Source organism: Hydra vulgaris, chromosome 03 (genome assembly GCF_038396675.1).
Source record: "Hydra vulgaris chromosome 03, alternate assembly HydraT2T_AEP".
In the NCBI taxonomy this organism is placed as follows: domain Eukaryota; kingdom Metazoa; phylum Cnidaria; class Hydrozoa; order Anthoathecata; family Hydridae; genus Hydra; species Hydra vulgaris.
The window spans coordinates 36,622,603-36,649,605 of record NC_088922.1 but is presented as its reverse complement, the minus strand read 5'-3'; the positions used below and the strand labels follow the sequence as shown (position 1 = coordinate 36,649,605).

The following is a 27,003-nucleotide window of genomic DNA, read 5'->3' as shown; positions in this document are numbered from 1 at the left end:
AATATCTATTGAGATATATTTACTTGTTTCTCAAAACTTACATATTAGAAACATTAGAAATTTTCTATCTCAGAAAAATAAAAGTTGTGTAAAGCATATTGTTAATCTTTGTAAATCATTATGTTATTGTTTTTTATTGTTATTATGTTATTTTGTTGTTGTTTTTTATTTATTATGTTATTTTGTTGTTGTTTTTTATTTATTATGTTATTTTGTTGTTGTTTTTTATTTATTATGTTGTTTTGTTGTTGTTTTTTTGGGTAGAAAAATATGTAGTATTTATTAACAAGTAGAAACATTTTTTTTCCTTTGGATTTGAATTTAAGTCTATATGCCTATAACATATGTTAGTATATAACTACAATTTACATTCAAAAGTTCAGAAATATTCCTTTGATTTTTTTTTTGTCTTTTGTGTGTGGAGACATTACAATGAACCATACTCCAGATATAGTCCCCCGTCATGAGGTCATCCCATTTTCCTTGAAACCACTTTCCTATTATATGGAGGTCCTGATGAAACCTCTCTTCATGTTCTTAAGTTCAAGATAAGAGTGTAAATAATGAGTGCAGAGTGCAGTTTGGGTGAAATTCTGCAGCCTAACTTGCAATAACTGTCAAGTAGTTCATCAACTAGATTTCAATCCTGTGATTTCTCAGAAAATTGTAAACTACATGCTTGAATGCTAGCCAGACTCTTTTTTCTTTCTGTTATTTTGTTTTAAAGAGTTTCTGATGCAAGTATTTGTCTTATTTGTGATCCAGTAAATACACCAGCTAAAACTTGGTATTTGATAGCCTAGGTAACATTGATACCTTCTTCAATGTTTCTCCATTGTGATCCAGTGCTTTGATAAATAGTTTGATCCACAGGTAGTTGAGGCTTTTCTAAAATAGAATCAATCTTGAAATTTTGAAATCTCCACTCACTTCATTCAAATCATTATAACTGTTGTGTTCTTCTTCTAAGTGTACACTGTGTGCAACTGGTATGGAAGTATTGATATTGGTTTCCATTACACTAGTATAACCTCTAAACTTTTTTTTATTGCTGGGTAATAGTTGCAATTGATATGGTTGTTGTGAGTTACCATTTGGTGTCATGAAACAATCTTGTCACATCTTAACAGAAGAAAGATTTTTTTGGCTTTTAAGTACTGAGCATACAATGTATGTCATGTTCAGTACTTGGTAATTCTCAGATTTGGTTGCAAAAGTTTTTATACTTTGCATAATATCATTATAAGAATCTAGTGAAATGATCTAAAAAATATGTTAGAATTCGTTAGACATTTTCAACAGATTTTTACTATTTTGTTGTTGTCCCTTTTTAAACCATTTTGACTATTTATATTGATGTTAAAATCAAAGTACATTTACTTAAAAACATTGGATGAATTTCATCAATACCTGGTGACTTGTGCACATTTGAATTTGATCATTGATTTTTTATATTTTCCTTATTAAACAACTTTTTTTATTCTATGGATATGTTGCTTATTTTCTTTGTTACAGATAGCATAGAATACAGAAAATTCTTAAAAGAAAAGCTGAACAGATAAAATTAAGATATTTAACATACTTAGCTCCCATGACCATATACATATATATATATATATATATATATATATATATATATATATATATATATATATATATATATATATATATATATATTCACAAACTTTTTTTTTTGGTATACATCTGACAGTTTTGAGTGCCGCCTTTAAGTTTGAGACACAAGTGAACAAAAAGATTTTAAAGGTAAACATAAATTAAGAATTAAAAAAACTTTTTTTTAATTCTTAATTTATGTTTACCTTTAAAATAAAAGCCAAAAAATTGTTAAATTCTTTTTTCGTGTTTCGAATTTTTCGTGTTATAGTGAGTTTTTGATTGAAAAATACAAGTATAGAAATTCTGAGTTTTAATTCTCCATACCTTCATTATATGTATTTTAATTTCTCTGACTTTCTATGAATTGGTATTTTTATTTTTTGTGCTTTAGAGAGCTGCAATTTTTATTTTGATTGAAAGATAGGCATCAAAAAGTTTATTGCTACTTGTTAAGTAGGAGTAAAAGCGTTTCAAGTTATCCCTCACTCTACCCCATAGTTTTCTCTGTCTTGTGCAGTAATTATTTCTTTCATATTTATTTTATAATTATTTCTTTCATCTTTTTTACAAGCGCAACTCACTGGAAAACAAATGTCTTTTTCATATTGTAAGAAATCAATGCAAAAAGGTGCTGTCTGATGCTAAGCTCCATTATTCTCTGGTTACTATAACTTGTATTTTATTTTAGAAATTGAGTTCAGGAGACTTTTAAAAGAATTTTAAAAGTCTCCAGAACTCAATTCTTATTAACAAAAGTAAGTCTAACATTTCATCTCTTAAACATGATTAAAATACCTCTCCAAAAATAAAGTAGAACAATTTTAAAGAACTTTTGTCTCCTAAATCAATGATCACACCCTTCCTTTCATTCCAAAGAAACAAATTAATCCACTATTAGGTATCCACATTACTCCTTCTTGTTACTAAAAATTATTTGTCAAATAAACTCTTCTACAGATTGTGGTCCTGAAAACATTACTGTCACAGTAATAAAGAAAGTTCTCCAGAACTTTCTTTATTACTTTCTAAACCATTTTAAAAATGTTTAGCTGAATCTTATTTTTCTGACTGCTAAAAAATAAGATTCAAAAAAATTGACTCTGATCTTTTAAAAATTGAGAACGCTCTGGTCCCTGTATTAATCACTTGATCATTGACCAATACTTGTTTTTGATTTTTTTGAGGTTTAATTTTTGAGATATTATTTTTATTTTTTTTTAAATAATAATAATATCTCAAAACAAAGAAAAAGAAAATCATTTTAAACTGGCCTTAAAAATTTAAAAACACAAATGTCAGTCACTAATAAAAATAAGACCTTTTAGTGTTATGTTTAAAAATAGTAGGTCTAAAAAAAAATCTTGTTAATCTTGATTTGTTAAAAATAAGGCTTTTATTTATTTATAGTAAAACTTATATTAGCATATTAAATTAGATTTAAGAAAAATTCAAACACCTTTTTTTGGTACTACCTCCACCCCATTTATATTGAGCAGGCGAGAGTAGGTAGGTAAAACATTTTTTAAGTTTATAATTATATCATATCATAGTTAGATGGTGTCTATGATGAATGTCTTCCTTCATTTCCAGTAATTTATGGGTACCGTAAAGTTCAATACTTTCTTTTGTCAAACTGCATCACATCAAACATGCCATTTTTCATCATGCGCTACAGTTCATCAAAATTAAAAAGACAGGGCTTGGTCTCCTCAGCAAACAAGCAACAGAAGCTCCGAATTTAAATTTCAAAATGTGCTGGAGAGGTTCAAAAGAGATGTCATTCTGACTACTCACATCAACTTTTGAGATGTGTAATTGATTATAACAGCAAGAAGATTTAAAAAGAAATCCAGAATTGATAAAGAATGCTTTTGTTATGTGTTTTATTGTTATTTTATCATCGTCAAGAATTTAAAGAAAATAAGCAAATAAGTCTGAAGTATACAATCTTTTCAGTTTTACGATTAGCTTTTTTTATTTTTTTTATTTTGGTCTTTCATAAATTTGTTGTCAATGATAGGTTTATGTACTATTTTTATAAAAATACTTTTTTTTTTCCAAACATTAGAAATACTTTTATTTTATGAGTTGTTTTTTTTTTCTAGGAAAAAAAACTCATAAATATTATCATAAAATATATATCATAAAAGTTTGTTTGATATTTTGTGAAAGAAACAAAACTTGCCATAGGTAAAAATTTTTTAAAAAAATCTCAGAAATGGTGTAGTAAGATTTTAAAACCACTTGGTATGGAATCCTATGTGTATCTAGAATCACCTTTTGGGGATATTTTATTGGTATTACTTCCTAGATTTTCAAAAACTTTTCAAAAACTCTAAAAAAAACTGTGGTTTTTTTAGAAGTTAACAAAAAACAAAAAATAAAAATAAAATATTTCTTGCAAAAAAGAAGTGTACTAAAGAAATCACAAAGCATATTTATTTTTATATTTTTTTTAATGTTGAATTGCGTTTACAATACATTTTTATTTTTTTTAAGGCATGACGTAATTGCTATTTTATAATTTATTGTATTATTGTGGTTTTATGTCAATTTAGTATGTATCAGGCGGAGAATTACCTTTGATGGAGTGTGCACAATCTGCTCGCAAGCAATCTTGGGGTACAAAATTTTCAAAATGGTTAATTGTTTTTATTTAACAAAAAATAAGTTTTTTTTAAAAAAATATTCACAAACTTCACGCTTCACATTTTTCTTATAGTTGATAGTGAAACAAAGACATCAATACCAAGCAAAACAAACGAAGGTCATATTATTAAAACAATTCAATCAGTTATATCAGAAAGTAATCCTATGTCTTCAATGAAACCCTCTGCATTTATTGCTATATCTGCACCCAAAATTTCAAAAAGAATTTCTTCAAGTTATCCAGAAAAGTTTAATCCTCAGATAAAACCAGAAACTTTATCAACAAGCAGTAAAGATAAATTTTATATTTTTTAAATTAAAATTATTTTTAATAGTTTTTAAATATTTAGTAAATATTCTTCTTCTATATTTTTCTATACATCATATTGTTGGTAATTAAATAAATTTAATTGTTGGTTTAAGTGGTAGTAAGTAGTGGACATCATATACAGCCAAACTCTCAGATACTGTACTCTCATTATAGAGCTTAACAACCTATCAAAAGAACTAAAATACTTAGCAATGCCACTGGTGGTTGCATATTTCCACACAAACTACTATCAGTACTAACTTAAAATCAATTAAAGACACTTAATAAAACTAATAATATACAGAATTAATGCACACTAATAAACACTAAACACCAACAATAATAACTGTAAAAATAACATCAGCTTTTATTTCAAGCCTCTTATCGTCAATAAAACCTGAATGCAACCACAAAACTTCTGAAGAATAAAATTCTGGTTCATCAAGACTCTACAAGCTAATGTAAGATTATTATAGATGTTGTTGGGCTAGCTCCCTTCAGTCTTTTTCATTTAGCATAAAAGCAATTTTAAAACCGAATGCTAAGTGTTTGAACTCTGATACAGAACGGTAAGTTGAAAATTACTTCAATTTATTTACTGTCTATAATTTTATTCATACCATGCTAAACACCAACTTGTTCCCTTCTGGTCTTAGTGTCAATGTGGAGGTCAGTATAATTTGCCTTAATGGGATGCCCTGAGAAAAGTCTTTTTTGAGATAACACAAAGAGATAATTTGACAAAAGATACCCTGGTGTACACCCACAGTGAAACCTCTTGTGGGATACTGGTCAGAAATGAAGGCTGGGGATCCTCTTGTGTTCATACTGTGCCTTGAAATACTAATCCATACATAACTATAAATGTGACATCTATACAACAACACATGTATCTACAATGCATATTCATCCTAAATGCATATTCATCCTAAATGCATATTCATCTTAATAACACATCCTAAATGCATATTCATCTTAATAACATAAAAACTACTCTTAAAACGAATAATTCTACTCCACCTAAGACACTTTTAACACATCCTTTATGTTATCATTAATAGCTTAACTACTGCGCTACGCATGAACAGTTAAGCTATTAATGACAACAAATATTTTTTATTTTTTCTTTAATATTTAATACATTTTATCATGATTAGTTATAGTATTTTGCTTTTTAGCAACTTTTTATCTTTTGCTGGACATCTATCCTTTTGTACCTTATTTTTATCTGCTATCTTATTTTGAATTCTTTAGGCTTCTTTAAGGCATTCACTGTTTAATGCATTTTCACTAAAATGCATTGCATTTAATATATATATATATATATATATATATATATATATATATATATATATATATATATATATATATATATATATATATATAATACCTTACTCAAATCAAATGCTTTGTTATAAAAAGTGGCTTGTTAGAATGGGTTTAACGACTTTAAATCTTAGAAGAAAACGAGGAGACTTGATTCACTTATACAAGATATTGAACCATTTAGAGTATGTCAATCTTATTGTCAAACCAGTCTTTAAGTCAAATGTTGAATTAGATGGCCCATGTTTCTCAACTAGAGGTCACAAATATAAAATCAGGATGCAGTGTTTCACCCCTCGCGAAATAAATGACTTTCGTGCATCGGTTAGCTCAAGGATACATTTCTTCTCAAACAGAGTGTGCCAAATTTGGAACAAACTTCTAGATATTGTTGTAGAGGCCGAGAGCTTAAACAAGTTTAAAGCAAGTCTTGATGAATGGTTTACAAACAATGAGAAAATATTGATTTAAAAAAAAAAAAAGTACTGGGCTGCTATAGCTGAGCATTGCTACATCTCAACTTGTGGATAAGATTCATGCAGTTTTATCACTAACTTTCTCTCTCTCTCTCTGCGTCTCTCTCTCTCTCTCTCTCTCTCTCTCTCTCTCTATATATATATATATATATATATATATATATATATATATATATATATATATATATACCATTTCAAAGTTGTATATAAAAAAAATAGTTTTTGAACTTTATTTGGGCTACCCATTGATTTGGTGTGGTTTGTGGTCAGGAAAATTAGTTCAAAATTGCCAACTTAAATAATGTGTTTTAAGGATAGCTCAATTAACTTTACTTTTTAACAGGTCCCTGTTATTTTGAAAAAAGAAGTTTTTTCAAAAGTATGTTATGTTGGGTCTTAAAAGTAGCGAAATTATATAAAAATTTCAAAAAAAAAGATTATTTTATTCTACAATTATTATTTTAGATTTAATTGCACAAAAACTATGATTTTTTAACTAGAAATAAAAAAAGGACATTTTTAATAAAAATAAAAATTTTTTAATTTATTTTTTTATAAAACAATTATTATTTTTGAAATTTATATATTATTTTGCTTCTTTTGTGTACCAGGTTGACCTACTTTTAAGAAACTTTTTTTTTTTAATTTTAGGACCCCATTGAAAAGTTAACTCAATTGAGCTGTTACTAAATATTGGAATAATGCTTTGAAACTTTAATGATTTACTTTTTTTCATCAATTAACAACATTTAAACATCTAGCCACTTAATTATTAAAAAAGATTTGTATTGAACTGGTCTAATATATATATATATATATATATATATATATATATATATATATATATATATATATATATATATATATATATATATATATATATATATATATATATATATATATATATATATATATATATATATATATATATATATATATATATATATATATATATATATATATATATATATATATATATATATATATATATATATATATATATATATATATATATATATAAAGAATTTAGAAGAAAAGGATTTTATTTTATGGGTGCGAAAATATACAACAACCTTCTGACTTCAATTTGATCAGTTGACAATTACAGCTTGTTCAAAAAGCTCATTAAAACTTGTTATAAAATATAAAGTTTAATTTAACTTTTCAATACTTTCTTTTTATAATGTTCATTTCTAATTTTAATATTTGATATTTCTTTTAAGGTTTTTTATATTTTTAAATGGTTTTTTTTTTCTTCAATATTTTTACTTTTTTTGTTACTCTTATCATTAATTGTTTGTTGATTTTACCAGGACGTTTATGGAAAGCAGTATTTAGAGTTGATTAGCCTATCCTGTTTAAATATTCTTGAATAATAATAATTATTATTATTATCATTATATATATATATATATATATATATATATATATATATATATATATATATATATATATATATATATATATATATATATATATCGATGGTGTAAAGCACAAAAGATACTTTTCCATTAATTTATTCTGAAATAATTTATAACCAACCAATTATAAATTATTTCAAAAGATCTAAGAAAAACTAATAATGTCATTATTTATTTTTTAAAATATTTATGGCCAAAATGTCAAGAAGTAGCATTTTTACATATGTCTTAGGTGCTTTAAGCAATTGGTATATATATAATTTTTAAATAATGTATATAAAAGTATAATAAAAGATTGCATTAAAAAAGTTTAATGTAAAATGTTTATTGCAAAATTTTTTGAAAACTGTTAATAAATTTTATAACTGTCAATTAATTTTATAATCGTTTTTTTACTTTTTTTTTTATCTACCTTTCAGATGAAGTAAAGGGGTAAACAGATTCTATCTGTTTAAGGGGTAAACAGATTCTATCTGTTGACCAGCCTCGCACCCCTTCTTCATCTATTAGGCTGGCGCAGATGTATTTTTAATACATTGTTTCCAGTTTAGGATGTTGAATGCTGGATCTTCTAGACTCAATGCATGGGTTTTGCTTGTGTCTCTGTTTTTATGACTAGGCAACTTATTCTATTATCTCCTAATGAGGGTACAGCTCTAAAACTCAGTTTTATGGTTCTGAGGCCGGCTGGTAGTCAGGTTTCCCGAACTCTGTGGTCAGAGAGGCTGATTCCATCAACAGCTGAAAAATATCAAAGTATCAACAGTGCCATGTTGCGCATGGATGGTGTCCCTGTTTGTACTTTTGGTGTACATTGCAGAGGCCACATTTGGAGCCCTTTGTTATGGCTTAGGGTTTATTAGTAGTAATGAGGCAATTGCTTGGGCTATTAAACAGTGTTCTGAGTACTATCTATGCTTTGAGTCATGTTCTTCAATCTAATTTAAAAATGAATAAAGTCAAAAAAACTATAAAACACAAAAAACCATCATCATCACCAAGTTCTCTAAACCTATCATTCACTAATATTTGTGGTCTTCGAAGTAACTTTTCTTCTGTTGAGTCTTATCTCTTGCAAAATTCACCAGACCTACTTGCTCTTTGTGAGACTAATTTGAGTTCAGCTGTTTTATCTTGTGATCTTAGTGTTGATGGTTATCTTGCTTTAATTTATAAAGACTCCAATAGTCACATGCTTGGCCTGGGCATTTACATTCGTAAGAAATCACCTGTTTGTCGTGAAACTAGGTTTGAATCCACAGACTATTCTTTCATGTGCTTTCGTTTAGCACCACTTCACTTTATTGCCTTTCTCTTTGTTCTATATTGCTCTCCTTCATCTCAAGATTGCACTCTTTTTGATGTTATTTCTGATCATATTGACCAGCCTTCTCTCTTTATCCATCAGCTAATATAGTTGTTGTCGGTGACTTTAATGCTCACCACTCTGAATGGCTTGGCTCTAGTGTCAGTGACTCTGCAGGCATTAAAGCCCACAACTTTTGCCTTTCTCAATCCCTAACTCAAATAGTCAACTTTCCAACTTTCCAACTCGCTTTCCTGACAACCCTAATCATTTACCTTCTCTACTCGGCTTATGTCTTGTTTCTGATCCTAGTCAGTGCTCAGTTTCTCCACATTCCCCCTTAGGTGCTTCTGATCACAGTTTGATCTCTTTAAAACTAATATCTCATTCTTCTTCATCACCTGAATCTCCCTATTATTGAACCTCTTACAACTACAGCAAGGCTGACTGGGATTCTTTCCATGATTTTCTTCGTGATGGCCCTTAGGTAGAAATCTTTTGTCTTCCTGTCGACAAATGTGCTTCTTACATAACTTTGTGGATTCAGTTTGGCATGGAATCTTTTGATCCCTCTCAACGATTCCAGGTCAAGCCTCACTCTCCTCCATGGTTTTCCTCACACTGTGCTGCTGCGGTTGCCAATCGAAACCGTTACTTCCATATTTATCAGCAAAACAATTCTCCAGAAAACAGACTTCTGTTTATTACTGCTAGAAACAATTGTAAAAAAGTTTTGTCTTATGCCAAAACCTGCTATTCTCAGGTCATGAAATCTCATATATCATCTCAAAAGTTAGGCTCTCGTGACTTCTGAAGAATCTTTAATAATATCAATAATAAGGGCAAATTGTTAATTCCACCTCTCTTGTATGGTTCAGACTTTGTCACCTCTCCTAAAGACAAAGCTGAATTGTTTGCTAAAAACTTTTCATCAATATCATCTCTTGACTCCACTAGTTGCGTTCTACCTGATATTGCCAACAAACAGGTTGATCCATTGCTTGACATTCATATCACTCCAGCTTCTGTATCTAAAGTGATTTCCTGCCTAGACTCTTCTACAGCTTGTGGCCTGGACAACATACATGTTATTGTCTTGCAGAAGTGTTCTCCGGAGCTGTCGTCTATACTCTCAAAACTATTCAACAAGTGCTTATCAGAGTCTTGCTTTCCAGCCTGCTGGAAAGCAGCATCTGTTATCCCTATCTTCAAAAATTCTGGAGAGCGATCTGATTCGTCTAACTACCGTTCCATTAGTCTTCTTCCTATCATAAGCAAGGTTTTTGAATCTTTAATTAACAAACACTTAATTTCTCATCTTGAATCTAATAACTTACTTTCTGACCATCAATATGGATTTCTCCATAAGCTGGTCTTCTCCATAAGCTTTCTTCTTATGGTGTATCTGGTAACAACTTTAAGATTATTGAATCCTTCCTTTACACTTGTAGTATAAAAGTTGTCCTCGATGGACAGCACTCTTCTTCTTATTCTGTAACTTCAGGAGTTCCTCAAGGTTCTATCCTTGGTCCTATACTCTTTTTAATTTACGTTAACAATTTTCCAGATATTCTCACATCTATGGTGGCATTGTTTGCTGATGATACTACCATTTATTCTTATCGTGAAAAGAAACCAACACCCTCTGATTGCTAGGAGGGGGTATTTGAGCTTGAAAAGGATCTCACTTCTCCTGCAGCATGGGGCTCACAGTGGCTGGTGAACTTTAATTCAGATAAAACTTTTTTTCAGCCAATCGTTATCACAATAATTTAGGTTTTCCTATATTTATGATCGGTGATGTACTCGATGAGTCATCTACTCTTTATCTTCTAGGATTAACTCTTACTTCCAATCTTTCTTGGAAATCATATATCAAATCAGTTGCAAAATTAGCATCTGCTAAGGTTGCATCTCTTTATCGAGCTCGTCACTTTCTTACTTCAGATTCTATCCTCTATCTCTATTAATCTCAAATCCAGCCTTGTATGGAATACTGTTGCCATATCTGGGGCGGTTCTTCTGATGATGCCCTTTCTCTTTTAGACAAGGTGTAAAAACGCATTGTAAACATAGTTGGACCTTGCAGCCAACCTCCAACCATTGTCACATCGTCGTAATGTTGCTTCTCTTTCTCTTTTCTACAAATACTGTAGTGGGCACTGGTTTAAAGAGCTAGCATCTCTTGTGCCATCTACTAAAATTCATTTTTGTGTTACTTGTCATTCAATTAAGTCTCATCCTTTTTCTGTGACTGTTCCTAAGTGCTCCAAAAACGCTTATTCGTCTAGTTTTTTTCCTCGTACATTAGCTCTTTGGAATTCGCTTCCTTCATCTTGCTTTCCTGATTCATATAATTTGCAATCCTTTAAGTCGTATGTCAATCATTATCTTGCTATACAATCTTCATCTTTTTTCTTTCAGTAACTTCCAACTTTAATTAGTGGCTGCCTGCAGCCTTGTTGGAAGCGAAGATGTTTAAAAAAAAAAAAAAAAAAGTAGAGAAGAAAATTTTTTTTTTATTTTTATTGAAATTTTTTTCATATTTATTGTATTTATATTAGGCACACCAGAAAGTACTGCTTGTTTTCGAAACAAAATAAATTACAAATTTTTCATATCATCTATAAGCTTTATTGAGTGATATAGTTGCCATTATTTTTAATGACTTCTTGCCAGCAAGCCATTATTTTTAATGACATAAATTGCCATTTTAATGACATTAATTGCCATTATTTTTAATGACATCTTGCCAGCGAGATGGTAATTTGTATAATGAATTGTTCAATAAGTTTAAAGGTGATATCAAAAATTAGTATTTTATTTTGTTCAGAAAACGGACAGAACTTTCCGGTAAACTTATATAAGTGGAGAAGTTTATTACAACAACAAAACATCACATATTAACTTTATAATTAAAGATGTTTTAATAGTACACTAATTAGGGTTTGTAAATTTACTAAATTTTTGATTTACCAGTAATTCGGTAGATGAAAATTGTAATACCAGTAAATTGGTAAATTACCGATAAACTTTATATATCAACAAATTAATACTAACATAAATTTTAATGTAAGATCAGCTACATATAAATTAACCTTTTTAGTGCAGAGTGTTTTAATGGCCAACCTAATAGGTTACAAGCTTGATATTATATTTGAAAGTAATTTTACTTCACTTTCATTAAAATTAGTGTCAATTTTTAAATCTATCAGACTTTTTCGAACAGCATCTTTAAGCTTTAAAAATCTTTCCAGCATGCTTAATAAACTACTCCATCTAGTTTTACAGTCTAAAATTTAAGAAAGTTTAAAAAATTAAAGAAATTAAAGAAGTTCTTTTCCGACAGTTTCTTTAACATATTTCTGAAATTTTGTACTAAAAGAATTTAGCTCTGCATTTTGTAGAACAAGTTGGGTAGTGTCGCTATCTTCGTGGTCACTTTCAAATTTTTCATGTTCAATTTGCGAATAATCAGAATCAACATTATTATATTAAACTCTCAGCAGGTGCGGATCCATGAATATTAGTCAATCCAAGCTATATTTTTACTGAAAATAAAAAATTAATCCACTCAGAATCTTTAAGTTCAAGTATATTAAATGAGAGAAAGCTATCCTAAAGACAAAGATCTATAAGTAATTTGATGTCTTTAAAAGTTTATGTTGACATAATTTTGGTTGGTTTTTAATTGTTAAAAAAAGTTGGTCATGTTGCTTCCATTAGGATTAAAGGATACACACTATTATTTCAATGTATTGAATTTGTGCAATCTACAAACTCTATGTATTAGTGTTAGAGTATTTTTAAAATGTGGATTTTTAAATTTCGAATTGATTTTATCATGCTGACTCAGCATTTGGAATTATTGTTAACAGTTGTGTGGATGATATTCACAAATGACCACATTGTTCAGTTTTTGACAGTTTATGGGTTTGCATAAAAAGCAAAAATTTTAAAAGAAAAAAAAGAGACAATGTTCTTTTGATGATAAGAGATAAAATATAAGATAATGTTCTTTTTTGAAAACTAATGATTGTGGGTGATTCTTGTGTTGTGTACATGACTCTGGTACAAATATTTTCTTATTAAGAGGTCATAAAAATAATTTACTACAGATATGCAAGCTATATTTTTCTATTACTATAGTAGGAGATATGACAGTGTATAAAGCTTTACCAAGCTTTATACACTGCCAACAAGATGAATTAAGTGACTGCGGCCAACATAGATTTTCTAACCATCATGAACTATTATAGCTGATGCCTAATGCTTTAAGTAATAAGCAAACTTTTCATGCAGTTTGCACTTACACTGGTCAGCAGGTGTTTCTTTTAAAAAGAAGTATATTTTCAGGCCTTAGCTTACAAAATGTAGAGAAAGGCATTACCTCTTCATGAGTTGATTGAAAAATCTAGAAAGCCCCTCTCAAAAACATTGTCAAAAAATATTTTCTCAGCCTTTTTTTTCTTCCCATTTTCCCACACAGTTATTTCATCTTTTAGACCAGGCATTGAAAAAGCAATGTCAGTTCTGTAATAAAAATTGATTATTAACTTTTTCTTTTTGTTAATATCACTTGATAACTTCTTTTTCAATTTTATTATTAAAAATAAACCTGATATTGTTTGTCAAACTTTGTACAACAACTTTACGTTTAGTTTGAGATTTTGGCATGCTCTCATTGATTTTGATAAAGCTTTTTCAATTATCTGACTACATTGGTGAGGATTGCAATTATTTAAACTTGAAGATATCGCTTCATTTAATTGGTCTTTAAATTTTTGTCTACTAATTTGTTTTTGTATTCAGTTTTTTCTTTACATGAATCCTTTTTCTGTGCTAGTCATTTTGCAACTTTCAATTACAAAGACCTTGAAATCAATTATTTATAGAATTATTTATTTGTATCTTTTCAAGCAATTACCACTTCTTGTTGAATATAATAAAGAAAATTAGAATTAATTTTTTAAAAAATAATTTATATCAATACTATATTAATGTTAAAGGCATTTATATACAAAAAATATTTTTTATCATATATGATGATTTTGTTCCAATCCACGTCAACTATATATTTTCTGATAGAAGAGAAGTTATTTTTTTCTGGGAAAGGTTGTTTTTACTTAAGAAAAGTTATTTTCTCTTGGGTTTAGCTGAAAAAAGTAATTTTCTCTGGCATAGGTTATTTTCTCTTGGGATTAAGTTAAGTTATTTTTTCTGGGAAAAGTTAATTTTCTTTTGGGAAAAGTTATTTTCTCTTAGGAAAAGTTGTTTTATTTAGAAAAACTTTTTTTTTGGAAAAGTGGGAAATAATAGAAAATAGTTAGGAAAAAATGAGATTATAAAAAAAAAAAGTTGTAAAGTTCTAAAATGGATATTTATTAACAAATTGCATGTTATATATTTAGTGGTTAATAGAATTATAAGTTGATTATAGTTGATAATTGATTATAAAATCAATTTCAAAGTTGAAATCGATTTTATTCTTTTCTTTATAACTCAACTCATTTTACTGTTTCCAAGAAGAAGAAATTATACAAGTATAAAAGACAAAGAAATATGATATAATTATACAATTATCTAAAATTAGTTTGAAAAAATGCAACATTTGTTTTAGTTAAACTTTCTGGCTCAAACAATTGGTTGGTTCTGGTTGAGGTCTTTGTGATATAAATTACCAGCTACTTTTCTATTAAAGTATTTCCAACTATTAATTACCAATTTCTATTAATTACCGATTTCTATTAATTACCAACTACTTTTCTATTAAAGTATTTCCAACTATTAATTACCAATTCTATTAGTTACCGATTTCTATTGTATACCAACTACTTTTACTATTAAAGTATTGCTTTTATTATTTTACCTTTACTACTTTTACTATTATTTTTTTCAATTACATAATTTATATACTTTACTATATATTTACTATATATATATATACTATATATATATAATATTACTATATATATATATATATAATATTACTATATATATAATATTATAATATTATATATACTATATGTATATAATATATATATATATATACTATATATATATAATATATATAATTACTATACTATATATTTACTATATATATATATATATATACTATATATATATATAATAATATATACTATATTATTATATACTCTACTATATAATTACCTTTACTACTTTTACTATTAAAGTATTGCTTGAATGAAATTGTTGGACAATTTTCTTTGAAAATTATACATTTAGCATAACTAGTAATTATTTAATATAGTAGTTTCTAAAAAATAGACAAAAAAGATTATTTAAAAATGAAATGTATTGTTAAACCTGAGCCTACAGATACAAAGCTAAACATGCTTTTATGACTGTGATAAATTATAAACTAAAAAAAACATACAGATATCTCTAATAAATACATATATAAAAATTTGTTATAGATGTTATAGGCAAGAAACTCCATAAAAATATACTATATAATACATAATATAAAAAAAATTTTGTTATAGATGTTATAGGTAGTAGTTATTTTTTGCTGTAACATATCATTTTACTTGTGTTTTTTTGCTTTTCAAGAATACCGTTTTTTTTTATTGAGTTTTTTTATATTCATTAAAAATCTTTAATAATTGTATTAGATCTCCTTTCATTCTACCTTGTGTTTTATTCTTTCCACATCTTCAATATCACCTTTTAGATATAGTGGCCATACTGGTGCTGCAAATTCTATTACTGGTCTGATCAATGTTAGATAAAGTATTTTAAGCATTTTTCTTTCAAGTGTTTTGCATGGAATAGATGTTAGTGATACTGGTCTGTAACTACTGGCTTTATGTTTATCGCCTTTCTTTCTTTGTATAGCGGACATGTTTTCTTTGTATAGCAGACATGTTTTCTTTGTATAGCAGACATGTTTTCTTTGTATAGCGGACATGTTTGCTGATTGTCATTTTGATTTTTTACTAGTCTCAATTAATTTTTTGAATTTTAGTATTATAGGCACATTTATTTTTTTAACACAGTTTTTAAGTTGCATGGATTATGTCTGTACCGCAGGCTTTATCTGTTTATAAGTTTTAAAGTAACTTTACTATTTGTTCATATCTTATGTCATTTTCATCAATATCTACTAATTGATTAGTCATTTTTTTGAACTGGGGCTCATCATTTTCTTTGATAAATACACTGCGAAACTGTTCATTTAGTATTTCAATGTTTTCAGTTGAATTGTTTGTTGTTCTTAATCCTGTGATTTTATTGCTTTTATTGCTGTTGTAACTTTTTTTTTTATTATTTGAAGTTTTGTTTTTTTTGTTGCACAGCTTGTATACCTCGAGTTCTTTTTTTTTCTGATTAGTTGTTTTAATTTTTCCATGGTTAATTTTTTTTATTTTACCTGTTTGTGTTTTTTTTTGGTATGAACTTATTATATAATGAAAGAATTGTACATTTTTTGAGCTGGGTAGTCTTTCAAATAATTGTTCCAGTCGACACCTGCTATTTCATTTGTTATTTTTTCATAATTCTGCCTTGTGTCAGCTAAAATTTAATCAAATTATAATACATGATGCCCTTTTGAAATATTGCCAAACGGAATTGATCTTTCAAGACTCTTATGCAATCTTGAAAGATCAATTCCATTGTGAAATTTAAAGTGTTGTTTTAAATCTAAAGTGTTGTTTGATATAAAATCTGTTTGTTGAAAAGTTGGTAAGTTTGAATGTCAAATGAGATCTTCATTGTTTGTCATTTCATTGATTTGGTATTCAATTGAGTTAATACTGTTATCTATTGATGGCCATTTTGTATTAGGGAAATTGAAATCTCCCATTATTAGTAACTCATTGAAACCATATTCGATTACATACTTGTTTGTGATGCTAAATACTTTCTTTATACCAGTTTGTCTTGATCAAGCTTAAAAATATTTGGCACATTAGCTTTATGGGATCATCTTGCTGCAACTTGGTTTTTAAAGCAGTAATAGTCTAGATGGAAAGGAAGGGAGGGGGAGGTTGCATTAAATTTGAAATAAAAATTGAAAATCACTTTGCTACAACATGGTTTTTTGTAATTTTACCATTAAAAAATTTGTGAGAATTAAATAGAAAAGTAAATAAAGTAATGAAAAGTTAAATTGAATATAACTTCTCAATATTGAATAAGGTATTTTGACTTTTCTATAATTATTACTGACCATACTTTTAAAATTTAATTAAATTACAATTTAAACCTCTACGTTTTATGTTTCGCTTATACCAACTACATTTGATTCATTTACTAATAATTTTGAGTTCATTGTTTTGTTTTCTTAGGATGTTGCATTGGTGCATATACATTTCAATTTATTGGATTTGTGTTGTTGGCACTTTAATACTAAATTTAACAATATTGTTTCCACGTATAACATATCGAAAGGGCTAATTTTCTTTTCCACTACTGTTAACATTGTTTCTTTTCATTCAAAGTTGATAGACTTTGAGTGCTTCAGTCATGTCAAGGCTGATGTATGTATGTTTTATTTAGGATTTCTCGGTGATTTCTTGCTCTATTAAGATACCTTAATGGACAAATTAAAGCCTAGGCCTATTAAGATCCAGGCTTTAATTTATCTTTTGATCTTTTTGTCATTTTATGAATTTAATACTTGATTTATTTACCTCAATCTCTTTGAAAATGTTATCTACTTTTGCTTTGTCTTCTTTTTTTTTCACCATTTGATTCAGGCACCCCATAGATTACAAAACTTTTTTTCTTTGTCTATTGTTTTACTAATTGCGACATTCATGACTGTTCAATTGATTTTGTGATGCTGTAGACCATTCACTTATGTTAATGCTCAAATAGCATTCCCACAAACATTCTTATCGATTTTAACTATGAATTTTCAAATATTTTTTCTAAACTATTTAATATATCATTCGTAAATGAAACTTTTCTGAATGTTCTAAAATTATCTTGTATTGTTCCAAGATTTAAAAACGGCTCTAAACTTTTATGTCCTAACTACAGACCTGTTTCTCTTTTATCTAACATTAGTAAACTTCTTGAAAAACTTCTAGAGTATACTCTTCTAGTATAAACTTCTAGAGTATACTCTCTGTATTCTAGAGTATACTCTTTTCTTAACTCTTTTAACTGTTTAAATGAATTTCAATTTGGTTTTCATTCAAAACATTCTACCTGCCATACATTGATAAGTATAACTGAAAAAATCAGGAATGCTCTCGACACTGGTTATTTTGTTTGTGGTATTTTTATAGATTTACAAAAAGCTTTTGATACCGTTGATTATAACATTTTGATTTCTAAATTAGAACACTATGGTATTTGTAGTGTTGTAAGTGACTGGTTTCACTCCTATCTTACAGATCGGAAACAATTTGTAAGTATCAATGGTTATAATTTTACTAATAAATCTATTGAGTGCGATGTTCCTCAAGGTTCTGTTCTTGGTCCTCTTTTGTTTTTAATATATGTTAATGACATAAATAACTCTATTCGCATCTTGTCAATTCATCTTTTTGCTGATGACACAAACTTATTGCATATCAACAAATCGTATAATTCTCTATGTAAAAACATGAATTCGGATCTAAAAGGTATTGTTCACTGGTTAAATGCTAACCAATGTCTTAATGCAAAAAAACAGAGCTAATCTTTTTTTCATCTTCTAGAAGAAAACACAGTAAAAACAACAATTCTAAAATTAAAATTAAAATTAATAATAAACAGTTACATCCTACAAAAGTTATTAAGTATCTCGGTGTTTTGATTGACTGCAATCTCTCGTGGAATTTTCATATTGATTAGCTACACAAGAAACTCGAGCTAACGGCGCACTTTCAATAATTTGTCATTATGTTGATAAATTCATGCTAAAGAATATTAACTGTGCATTATTTATATCGCATCTTAGTTATTGTTGTCAAATTTGGGGTCAAAATGGCAACTATCACATCAAAAAATTGATGTCCTCTCATCCTCAATCCATAAGAATTATAAACTTCCGAAATTTTAAATCAGAAACATCAGAATCTTTCAAAAAACTAAAAATTCCTACCTTTCCAGCGCTTGTAAAATTTGCTAATCTTTTTTTTGATTTAAAAATTTACCCTCTTCTATAACAGACTTTTTTACAGAAAGTAGAATAATACATACATATTCTACTAGAAACATATATAATGGAAAACTTAGTGTACCATCATTTAAAACTCAAAAGTATGGTAAACATTCTGTTGTCTATCAGTGCATTTGTGAATGGAACAAGAGTTTTGTATGTAGAGTGAATGAGTTCAAAAAACTACTACTCCAAACACCTATATCGGCTTTTCTTAATTTAAAACAAAATCAATTTAAAAAAAATTCTGAGAACAATTTTATTCTAATTTATTGTCATGATTTTCACTTAATATTTAAAATATACTCTTATTTTTTTAATTATGATTACTACAACTATTATCATTAACTTCTTGTTTGTTTATTTTTTATTATTATCATCAAAGTATGATTTTTAAATGTTTACTTTGTTTATGTATGTTCTATGTGTATGCTTAATATTATTCATATTATATTTAAAAGCTGGTGTCACTCCTTTGATCAGAATTATGTTTGAGTGACACTATCCTTATCAATCATTTAGTTATTATTATTATTAAATACCTATAATTGATTTACTCATTATTATATTATTTTATACTATTATCATTTTTATATATATATATATATATATTTTTTTTTTATTAAGCAATTATTTTTACTTACTACAATTAATAGAGTTATGAATTATTTTTTTTGTTATTGTTATTATAATTATTATTATTATAATATTATTGTATGATTAAAAAAGGAAAATAAATATCTTGTTGTTGTTGTTGTTGCTTGCGTTAGATGATGAATAATTTTTTATGTAGGTTTTTAATTTTTTGTTAGTTTCCGTTAGTTGTGTGATTTCAAAGTGTTGCTGTTTGTTGTCTTTCTCAAGTTTGTTTAATTTTTTTTCCAAAGCTTGTATTTGTTTGTTAATAACAAAAATAATAATCAATAATATACAAATAATTCATTTATCTAAAATAAAATTATTAAATACAAAACCTTAAACAAAATAAAACCTTAAATTAATAACAGGAGAAAAATAAGAGTGAAAATTTAAAACAAAAACATTTAAAACAATATACTTAAATAAATAGTATACTACTTTACGAGAACTAAAATTATTTTTAAAAATTTGTTTTTAAAAAATTTAAATCTTATGCTGAAAAACACGCCTTTACACTTTGAAAGCAGAAGTTGAGTTTTAAAATTAATTAGTTAAGACATTTAATGTCTTAGCAAATTTAATGTCATTTAATTTAATTTGAAATTAAGGTAAGGCATTTAATATCTTACTTTAATTTTTTATTTTAACAAATTTTTTTCTATATACTAGTTGATAGTGAAATTAAGTCATCAGTATCTATAAAAAACAACAATCAAGAACAAAATATTGAATCCAGCCGATTGATTACACCTGAAAATATCTCCACATCATCAATAAGAATTAATGAACACTACCAATTAATGCCACCAATGTTTTCTAATTTGTATCAAAGCCAATGGAATTTAATTCCACCTGATTTGATGCCAATTTGTCCACTAGAAGATCCAAGATCTTATCGCGTATATGAAAATTATATGGAAGTATGTTGGTTAATTTTTTGTAAACTTTATAGCTTTTATATGATTATTTGTAGTAATTTTTTAAAATATTTATATTCTTTATATTTGCATCTAGGCATTAAAAAAGTATATATCTATCCAAAGCAATATAGAGTTCCTTAAACAAAGAAGGTAATTTTTTGCTTTTCTCTAGTTTTAGTTTTAAAAACCTAATTTTAATGTTTAAGATTAACTTAAGATAAAAAAAGGCAATTATGTGTCAGTGCATCATATATAGTTTTAAAAGTTTTTTTAATTTTTGTTAATCTCTTTTAATTTATTATTATTTAAAAATATTTTAGTTATTAGTTATTTATTAAATTTTATTCCAGTTTGTTTAATTTTTCTTTTTCTACCAAATTTATTCCCATAAAAGCTGCAATCGACAGCTATTTTAACAGAAAACAATGACAACAGTTAAGGAGCAAGAAAACAATTGACAGAAACTTAATAAACTGTATAAGTGAGGAAAACATGAAAATGGGAGAGATTATCAAAGAAAACAAAGAGATGCTTCTTTCTTAAGATGTTAATAAAGCTCAAGTTTGACAGCTAAAGTAGTTCCAACATTTAAAATGTCTCAATAAAAATGTGACTTGCACCACTATGGTTTAAACCCCCCTCAAATCAAAATCAAAATTGAAATATAGTTCAGAAAAAATAGATTCAGGCAGACATGCAATAAAAGCTTGAAATGTGTACCTGAATCCAGGAGATTACATAGGAGGCCCAATTTTCAGCTGAGAGATGAAAGACATCAACTCAAGAACCATCATAAAGAAAATTGCCAAAGGAATCATTCTTAACGTAGTCACCATTAATGTGATGATAGAGTCTGATGAAGTTTAGTAAAATTATAGCATGGTCTAAACTCCCCTAGGAATAACTAGGAGAGACTGAGAACAAGCTAAGGTCAGAGACAAGACTCAAATTAAGTAGTGAAGGTAAATGATTAGGGTTGTCTGGAAAGTGAGTCACAAAGTTAGTTATCTAAATGAGTCACAAAGTTAGTTATCTGAATTAATCTGTGATTAAGAATTAATCTGAGATTAAGAAAAACAAAATTTTTTTTAGTTTTCAGTCAACAGGGTTTTTTAGTTTTATTTATTATTTTTATTTTATTCTTATTTTGTTTTTTATTTTATTTATTTTTTAGTTTTACAGTCAACAGGGCCCAGCCCAATCATGCGACTTCTGGATTTTTTGCAAATCAAAGGATAATAGTTGAGATCTGAAATTGAAACAGCCATAAACATTTAGATTAGTCTCACAAAGATTGAGGTCTGGTAACAAGGTCTGATAAAATTAGCAAGAGGTAAAATTCAACAGATAAAAAGTTACTTTGAAAAGAAAACACAAATTTTTTAAAGATAGGTTAAAACATATTGGTGATAATTTTTGATGTTTAATATTTATAGGTGCAATAGTTCTGTTTTAAATTATTAGAGTATTTGACTTATTCATATATAACTTAAAAATAAGCTATGCACCTGCCTCTGTTAATCAACTTAAAGTTTTTAACAATGGTCTCTTTATGTTGCTTCATCAATGCACACAAAAGCACTAACAGAGACAATATCACAAAAAAATATTTTAATGTAAGATTAAGGTCTTACAAAACATTGCCAACTTTTTTTGTAACTATTTAAAAAAAAAATTGCATTCATTTCTGCGGTTGTTGTCTTATTATAAGGTGTTTTTTGCGCTGTTTTGGTAAGAGAACTTTATAATATTAGGAATTTCTGTCTTTCTACCAATTTTTTTTGGTATTGGTCAGGCAGGAAACATATATAATTTATATAATAAACATATATAATGGCAGGAAACAAATATAATTTAGCTTTTCGAGAATGTATTATCAAAAGTTATATGAAAGGAGTCAAACAAAAAGAAATTGCCACATTAACAAAGTCAATAATATGATCAAACGACTTAATAAAGGCCTTAGAAACAAAACATGCTTCATTTAAGGTGCACATCTTTTTTATAGTAGTTTGGAATGTTTGACTCCCATTTTTAAATTGGAATGTTTGACTCCCACATTTTAAAAGTACCACCTCCACCATCAGCAAATATTTTAACCTAAAACTGATTTTTAAATTAAAAATAGATTAGACTATGTATTAATTTTTTTGTTGTTGTTGTTAATTCACCTCCTCAAGGCCGAGAAGGCCACTACAGAAGAGGAGGCTACTTATTTGTGGTATAACCCTCTCTCAGTTCTATAACTCCAAAACACGAACCTTGAAAAATAAGGCCAGTGCGCAGAGAAATGAGTTGAGCGCGGTACTACCAGGGACATGGTGGGGATCGAACTCGTAACCTCTCGCTTATGCAGCGAGCGCTCTACTACTTTTTCATGATTGATAGTTTTAAAGAATTCTTATTAACGTTTTTTTGTAAATGTTTGGTAATGGCTGATTCAACAGGTTTTTAAGCAGGTTTTAATTTGTCTCACTTTTTATTGGAAAAGTCATTTTTTTATTACAATTATTATTGTTATTATTATTATTATTGTTTTCATCATCATTATTATTATTATTATTATTATTATTATTATTATTATTATAATTATTGCTATTATTTACCAGTTATTATTACTATTTTCATCATTGACTATAACGTTATGTTGTATATTCAGGTATTTACTTAATATTAGTACTTGTACTATTATAAATTTCCTTGAAATCTTATAACTTATTTCGAAATATATTTGATTTGATTTGATTTGGTAAGCAGGTTTTAATTTGTTTAACTTTTTATTGGAAAAATCATTTTTTATTTTTAAAAGTACAATAACAAGAACAAAAGTTTAAATAACAAAATTAAATAAAATTATAAGTTTTTCCACACTTGTAAATGTTGCAGCAGCTAACTGTTGTACACGCTTAATGTACACATATTTCATCAGGACAGGATGTTGTTATTTTTTGGAACATATGTTTTGGAGTAACTAGACATAAAGATAACAGTATATGTAAATGGTTTTCTATACAGTTTTTTTTTTCAACCAAAAGTTCGTTCAGCGACACTGCTCCATGAAAGTTACATTTTTTATTTTTTTAAATGTAAGAATATAAGCAACAGCAACAACATAATTTTGTTTTTTTGTCTGGAAATACTTCTAGATTTATATTTACTCTATATAATTTTAGATATTTAGATATAATATGACTTTAATTGGTGTTTATAAAAGTAAAATTTATATATAATTGCGGTTACTATTTAATCAAGCTATTTAGATCTAAGTTTTTTATAATTACAAATTTTATTCGTGCATTAAAGGTTTGTCTAGGATATGATGTACAACTAAATTAGAAAAAAAAAACCCGGGTTCAAAGCTTTTAATTGAAACTAAATAGGTACTACTGAAGTCGTTCTTCTTCCATTATATAAAGAAAATCAATAATCAACTCAAAACCTTATCATAGTAAGTTTTTAGTTAGAATCATGTGATCAAGCATATCAACTGAGTTTTGAAGAACTATAACTCAAGCAAATTAACGACTTTAAAACGTAACAGGATGCAGTTCTTCGAATAAGAGCTTGCGGATATTCAATAAAAATAAAATTAGTCTTAAGTAATTTACATTCATATTTTTATTTCTTATTTTATCTCTTATTCAACAGGTGTTGAATACATTTTATATTAGAAATAAGTAGGAATTACAGTAGAACAAAGGGGTTTCTTTTAAATATTGAATTATATATTTTTAAGTTTATATTTTTTTATATATATGAAATGTGAAATAAATGTTCGATTTAATTATGGTTTGACTAATCTGCTGTTTTATTTCAAGAGATAATTTGAAAAAGAATGTAATTGATTTAAGTAAAGAACAAACTGAAAATCCTTGCCTGGCCGACTTCATCGCAGCTCAAGAAAGCAGAGTCAGATATTTTATTTTGTATTTATGTATGTTTGATTTTATTTTATTTGCTTCATGTATTCAGTGTTTTTATTTACTTATTTAGCAGCAATTGCTGGACATGCACAAGACGATAAAACCATTATTAGAAAATGAACGTGCTAAATTCGCCAAAAAATCTTTAATAAATTGATAATTTCTTATTAATTTATATAAATTTAGTTTAATTTATTATAAAAAGCTTTGTGAGTGAAATATTTTTTTAATAAATTAAAATTTATGGCCAATCAAATATTTATTAAATAACGATTATATATATATATATATATATATATATATATATATATATATATATATATATATATATATATATATATATATATATATATATATATTATTCATTGTATTATCAATAAATGTGTAAATATTTTTAAGAAAAATACGATAGATTCGTATACGTGTTATCTGACATTTTAATTCCATTATAATGTGAATAGATTAAATGTAAAATTTTTGTAAACATGTGTTTATATGTATGACAATATAAAGCAGTTTTTGATTTTAAGACCATTAAATGGTCCAGTTACCAGAAGACCAAATTTCGATCTTCCGCTAACTTCCCACGTTCTTTTTACTGTGTTACAGAAATTTATTGTTTAAATTTAAACTTATAAAAACAAAAAATCGCTTTTGTGATTTTTTGTTGTATTCACCGTTAACGAATCTTTTTTATATAATCACGAAGTTGTAATTTTAAGGAATAAAAAATAAGTTTAAAATAAAAATACTGAAAAATCAATATTAAAAATGGTGGAAAAAATAGAAGATTTGAAAACAGTAAAAGTAAAAGTACAGTAAAGACCCTAATGAAAATAAAAAAATCCTTTAAAAGTGGCTAAATGAAAATTCGAAGTGGCAACTCAAATTTTAAATCGAAATCTTTTGAAGCAACGTAGTTTTGTTATAAGAAATATTTTTTTGTCATGCTCATCAAAAAAGAGTGTACCTCGGTATAAAGTTCAGCTCTATTTGAGATTTCAAATCTTAATTAAAAGGTGCGAAAAATGAAACTGAGCAGCATCAACCTCAAAGTCACGCAATCAATAATGAAATATCAAAAAATAAACTTACAAGTATTAATTAATGTATTAATCTTTATTAATGAAGTTGTTTTTCGATTTTAATTATTTAAATATTTAATTTTAGTTTATATAAAAAGTAATGGGAAATAAAAATTAAATAGATTAAATCTCTAAAGAAAAATAAATCAACTAGAGCAGACGGAATAAATAGTAATATAATAATAAATTGTTGTAAAAGCTTAAAGGATATTCTATATAATTTAAGTTTTCAAAGCATCTTTAGATCAATGAGTTTTTTGAGACCAATTTAAAATTGTTAAAGTTATTCTGATATACAAAAACGGAGACAATACAAATGTTAGTAACTACCGTCCTATTTCCATCATTCCGATATTTTTAAAAATTTTAGAAGTAATAGCTTGTAATAGAACATAAATATCTTGATTACAAATAACTGTTATACTATAATTTTCATAAAATGGATTGGCTAAATTACGTATCACAAACAAAAAGTGCCATAAACTTGTTTTAAATTTAGTCAACAGTCTCAGTTTGCACCAATTTGTACAGGAATCTACTCGTGAAAAATATTCTTGAACTTGTATTTTCAAATAATGTCTCCTTCCTTAGTCTTATTTCAGTTGAATTTCCTTTAACCACCAGTGACCATAACACAGTCTACTACTCTATTAATAAAAATGCTCTCGATCAGTCAAATAAAAGTACTAAATCCTTCTATGACTTCGTTAATGCCGATAATGATGGTTTTCAATCTTATTTATCAAATATCAATTAGGACTTTGAGTTTTCCTTATTTTCACAATTGAAGATTATTGAAACGTTTTCTCAAATCATTTTTGCAATGCTATTTATCAATTTTTCCTATTAGAAAAATTCATCTGTACAAAAAAATAAAACACCAAGGTATATCAGGTTAAAATGTTAAATCGTAAAGCATTCTTTTGGAAAAGATGATCAAATACTAATAGCATTACACACAAAAAAGCATATAACAAATATGCTAGTAAATGTAAAGAAACATTACATAGCCTAAAAAGAAAAATTACGAAGCTAAATCAAGTATAAAAAAAGCATACAACAAATACGCTAGAAAAAACCAATATCGGCAAATTTTTAAATTACGTTAATAACAAATTAAATGTCTAAAAGTATTTTTCCTCCAAAAGACAAAACAACAATAACAAGATAACTTGTAGAAACGAAGAAATTGCTGGCGTGTTTAACAATCACTT

At 27.0% G+C, this 27,003-nt stretch overlaps 1 protein-coding gene across 2 annotated transcripts in view; it reads left to right on the top strand.

The window, feature by feature from the left end:
* The window catches only part of LOC100202567 (mitogen-activated protein kinase kinase kinase 7), a 49,542-nt gene extending 24,582 nt beyond the window's left edge, over window positions 1-24,960 (top strand). The window contains exons 12-17 of one of the 2 annotated variants that reach the window (XM_065793078.1): window positions 4,176-4,239; window positions 4,340-4,555; window positions 20,531-20,781; window positions 20,876-20,931; window positions 24,600-24,690; window positions 24,778-24,960. In XM_065793078.1, the coding sequence (XP_065649150.1) occupies window positions 4,176-4,239; window positions 4,340-4,555; window positions 20,531-20,781; window positions 20,876-20,931; window positions 24,600-24,690; window positions 24,778-24,861 (762 nt within the window). In that variant the 3' untranslated portion in view covers window positions 24,862-24,960. Of the gene's footprint in view, window positions 1-4,175; window positions 4,240-4,339; window positions 4,556-20,530; window positions 20,782-20,875; window positions 20,932-24,599; window positions 24,691-24,774 lie in introns of both variants that reach the window. The other variant, XM_065793077.1, reaches the window with a different exon arrangement.
* The last annotated feature ends 2,043 nt before the right edge of the window (window positions 24,961-27,003 follow it).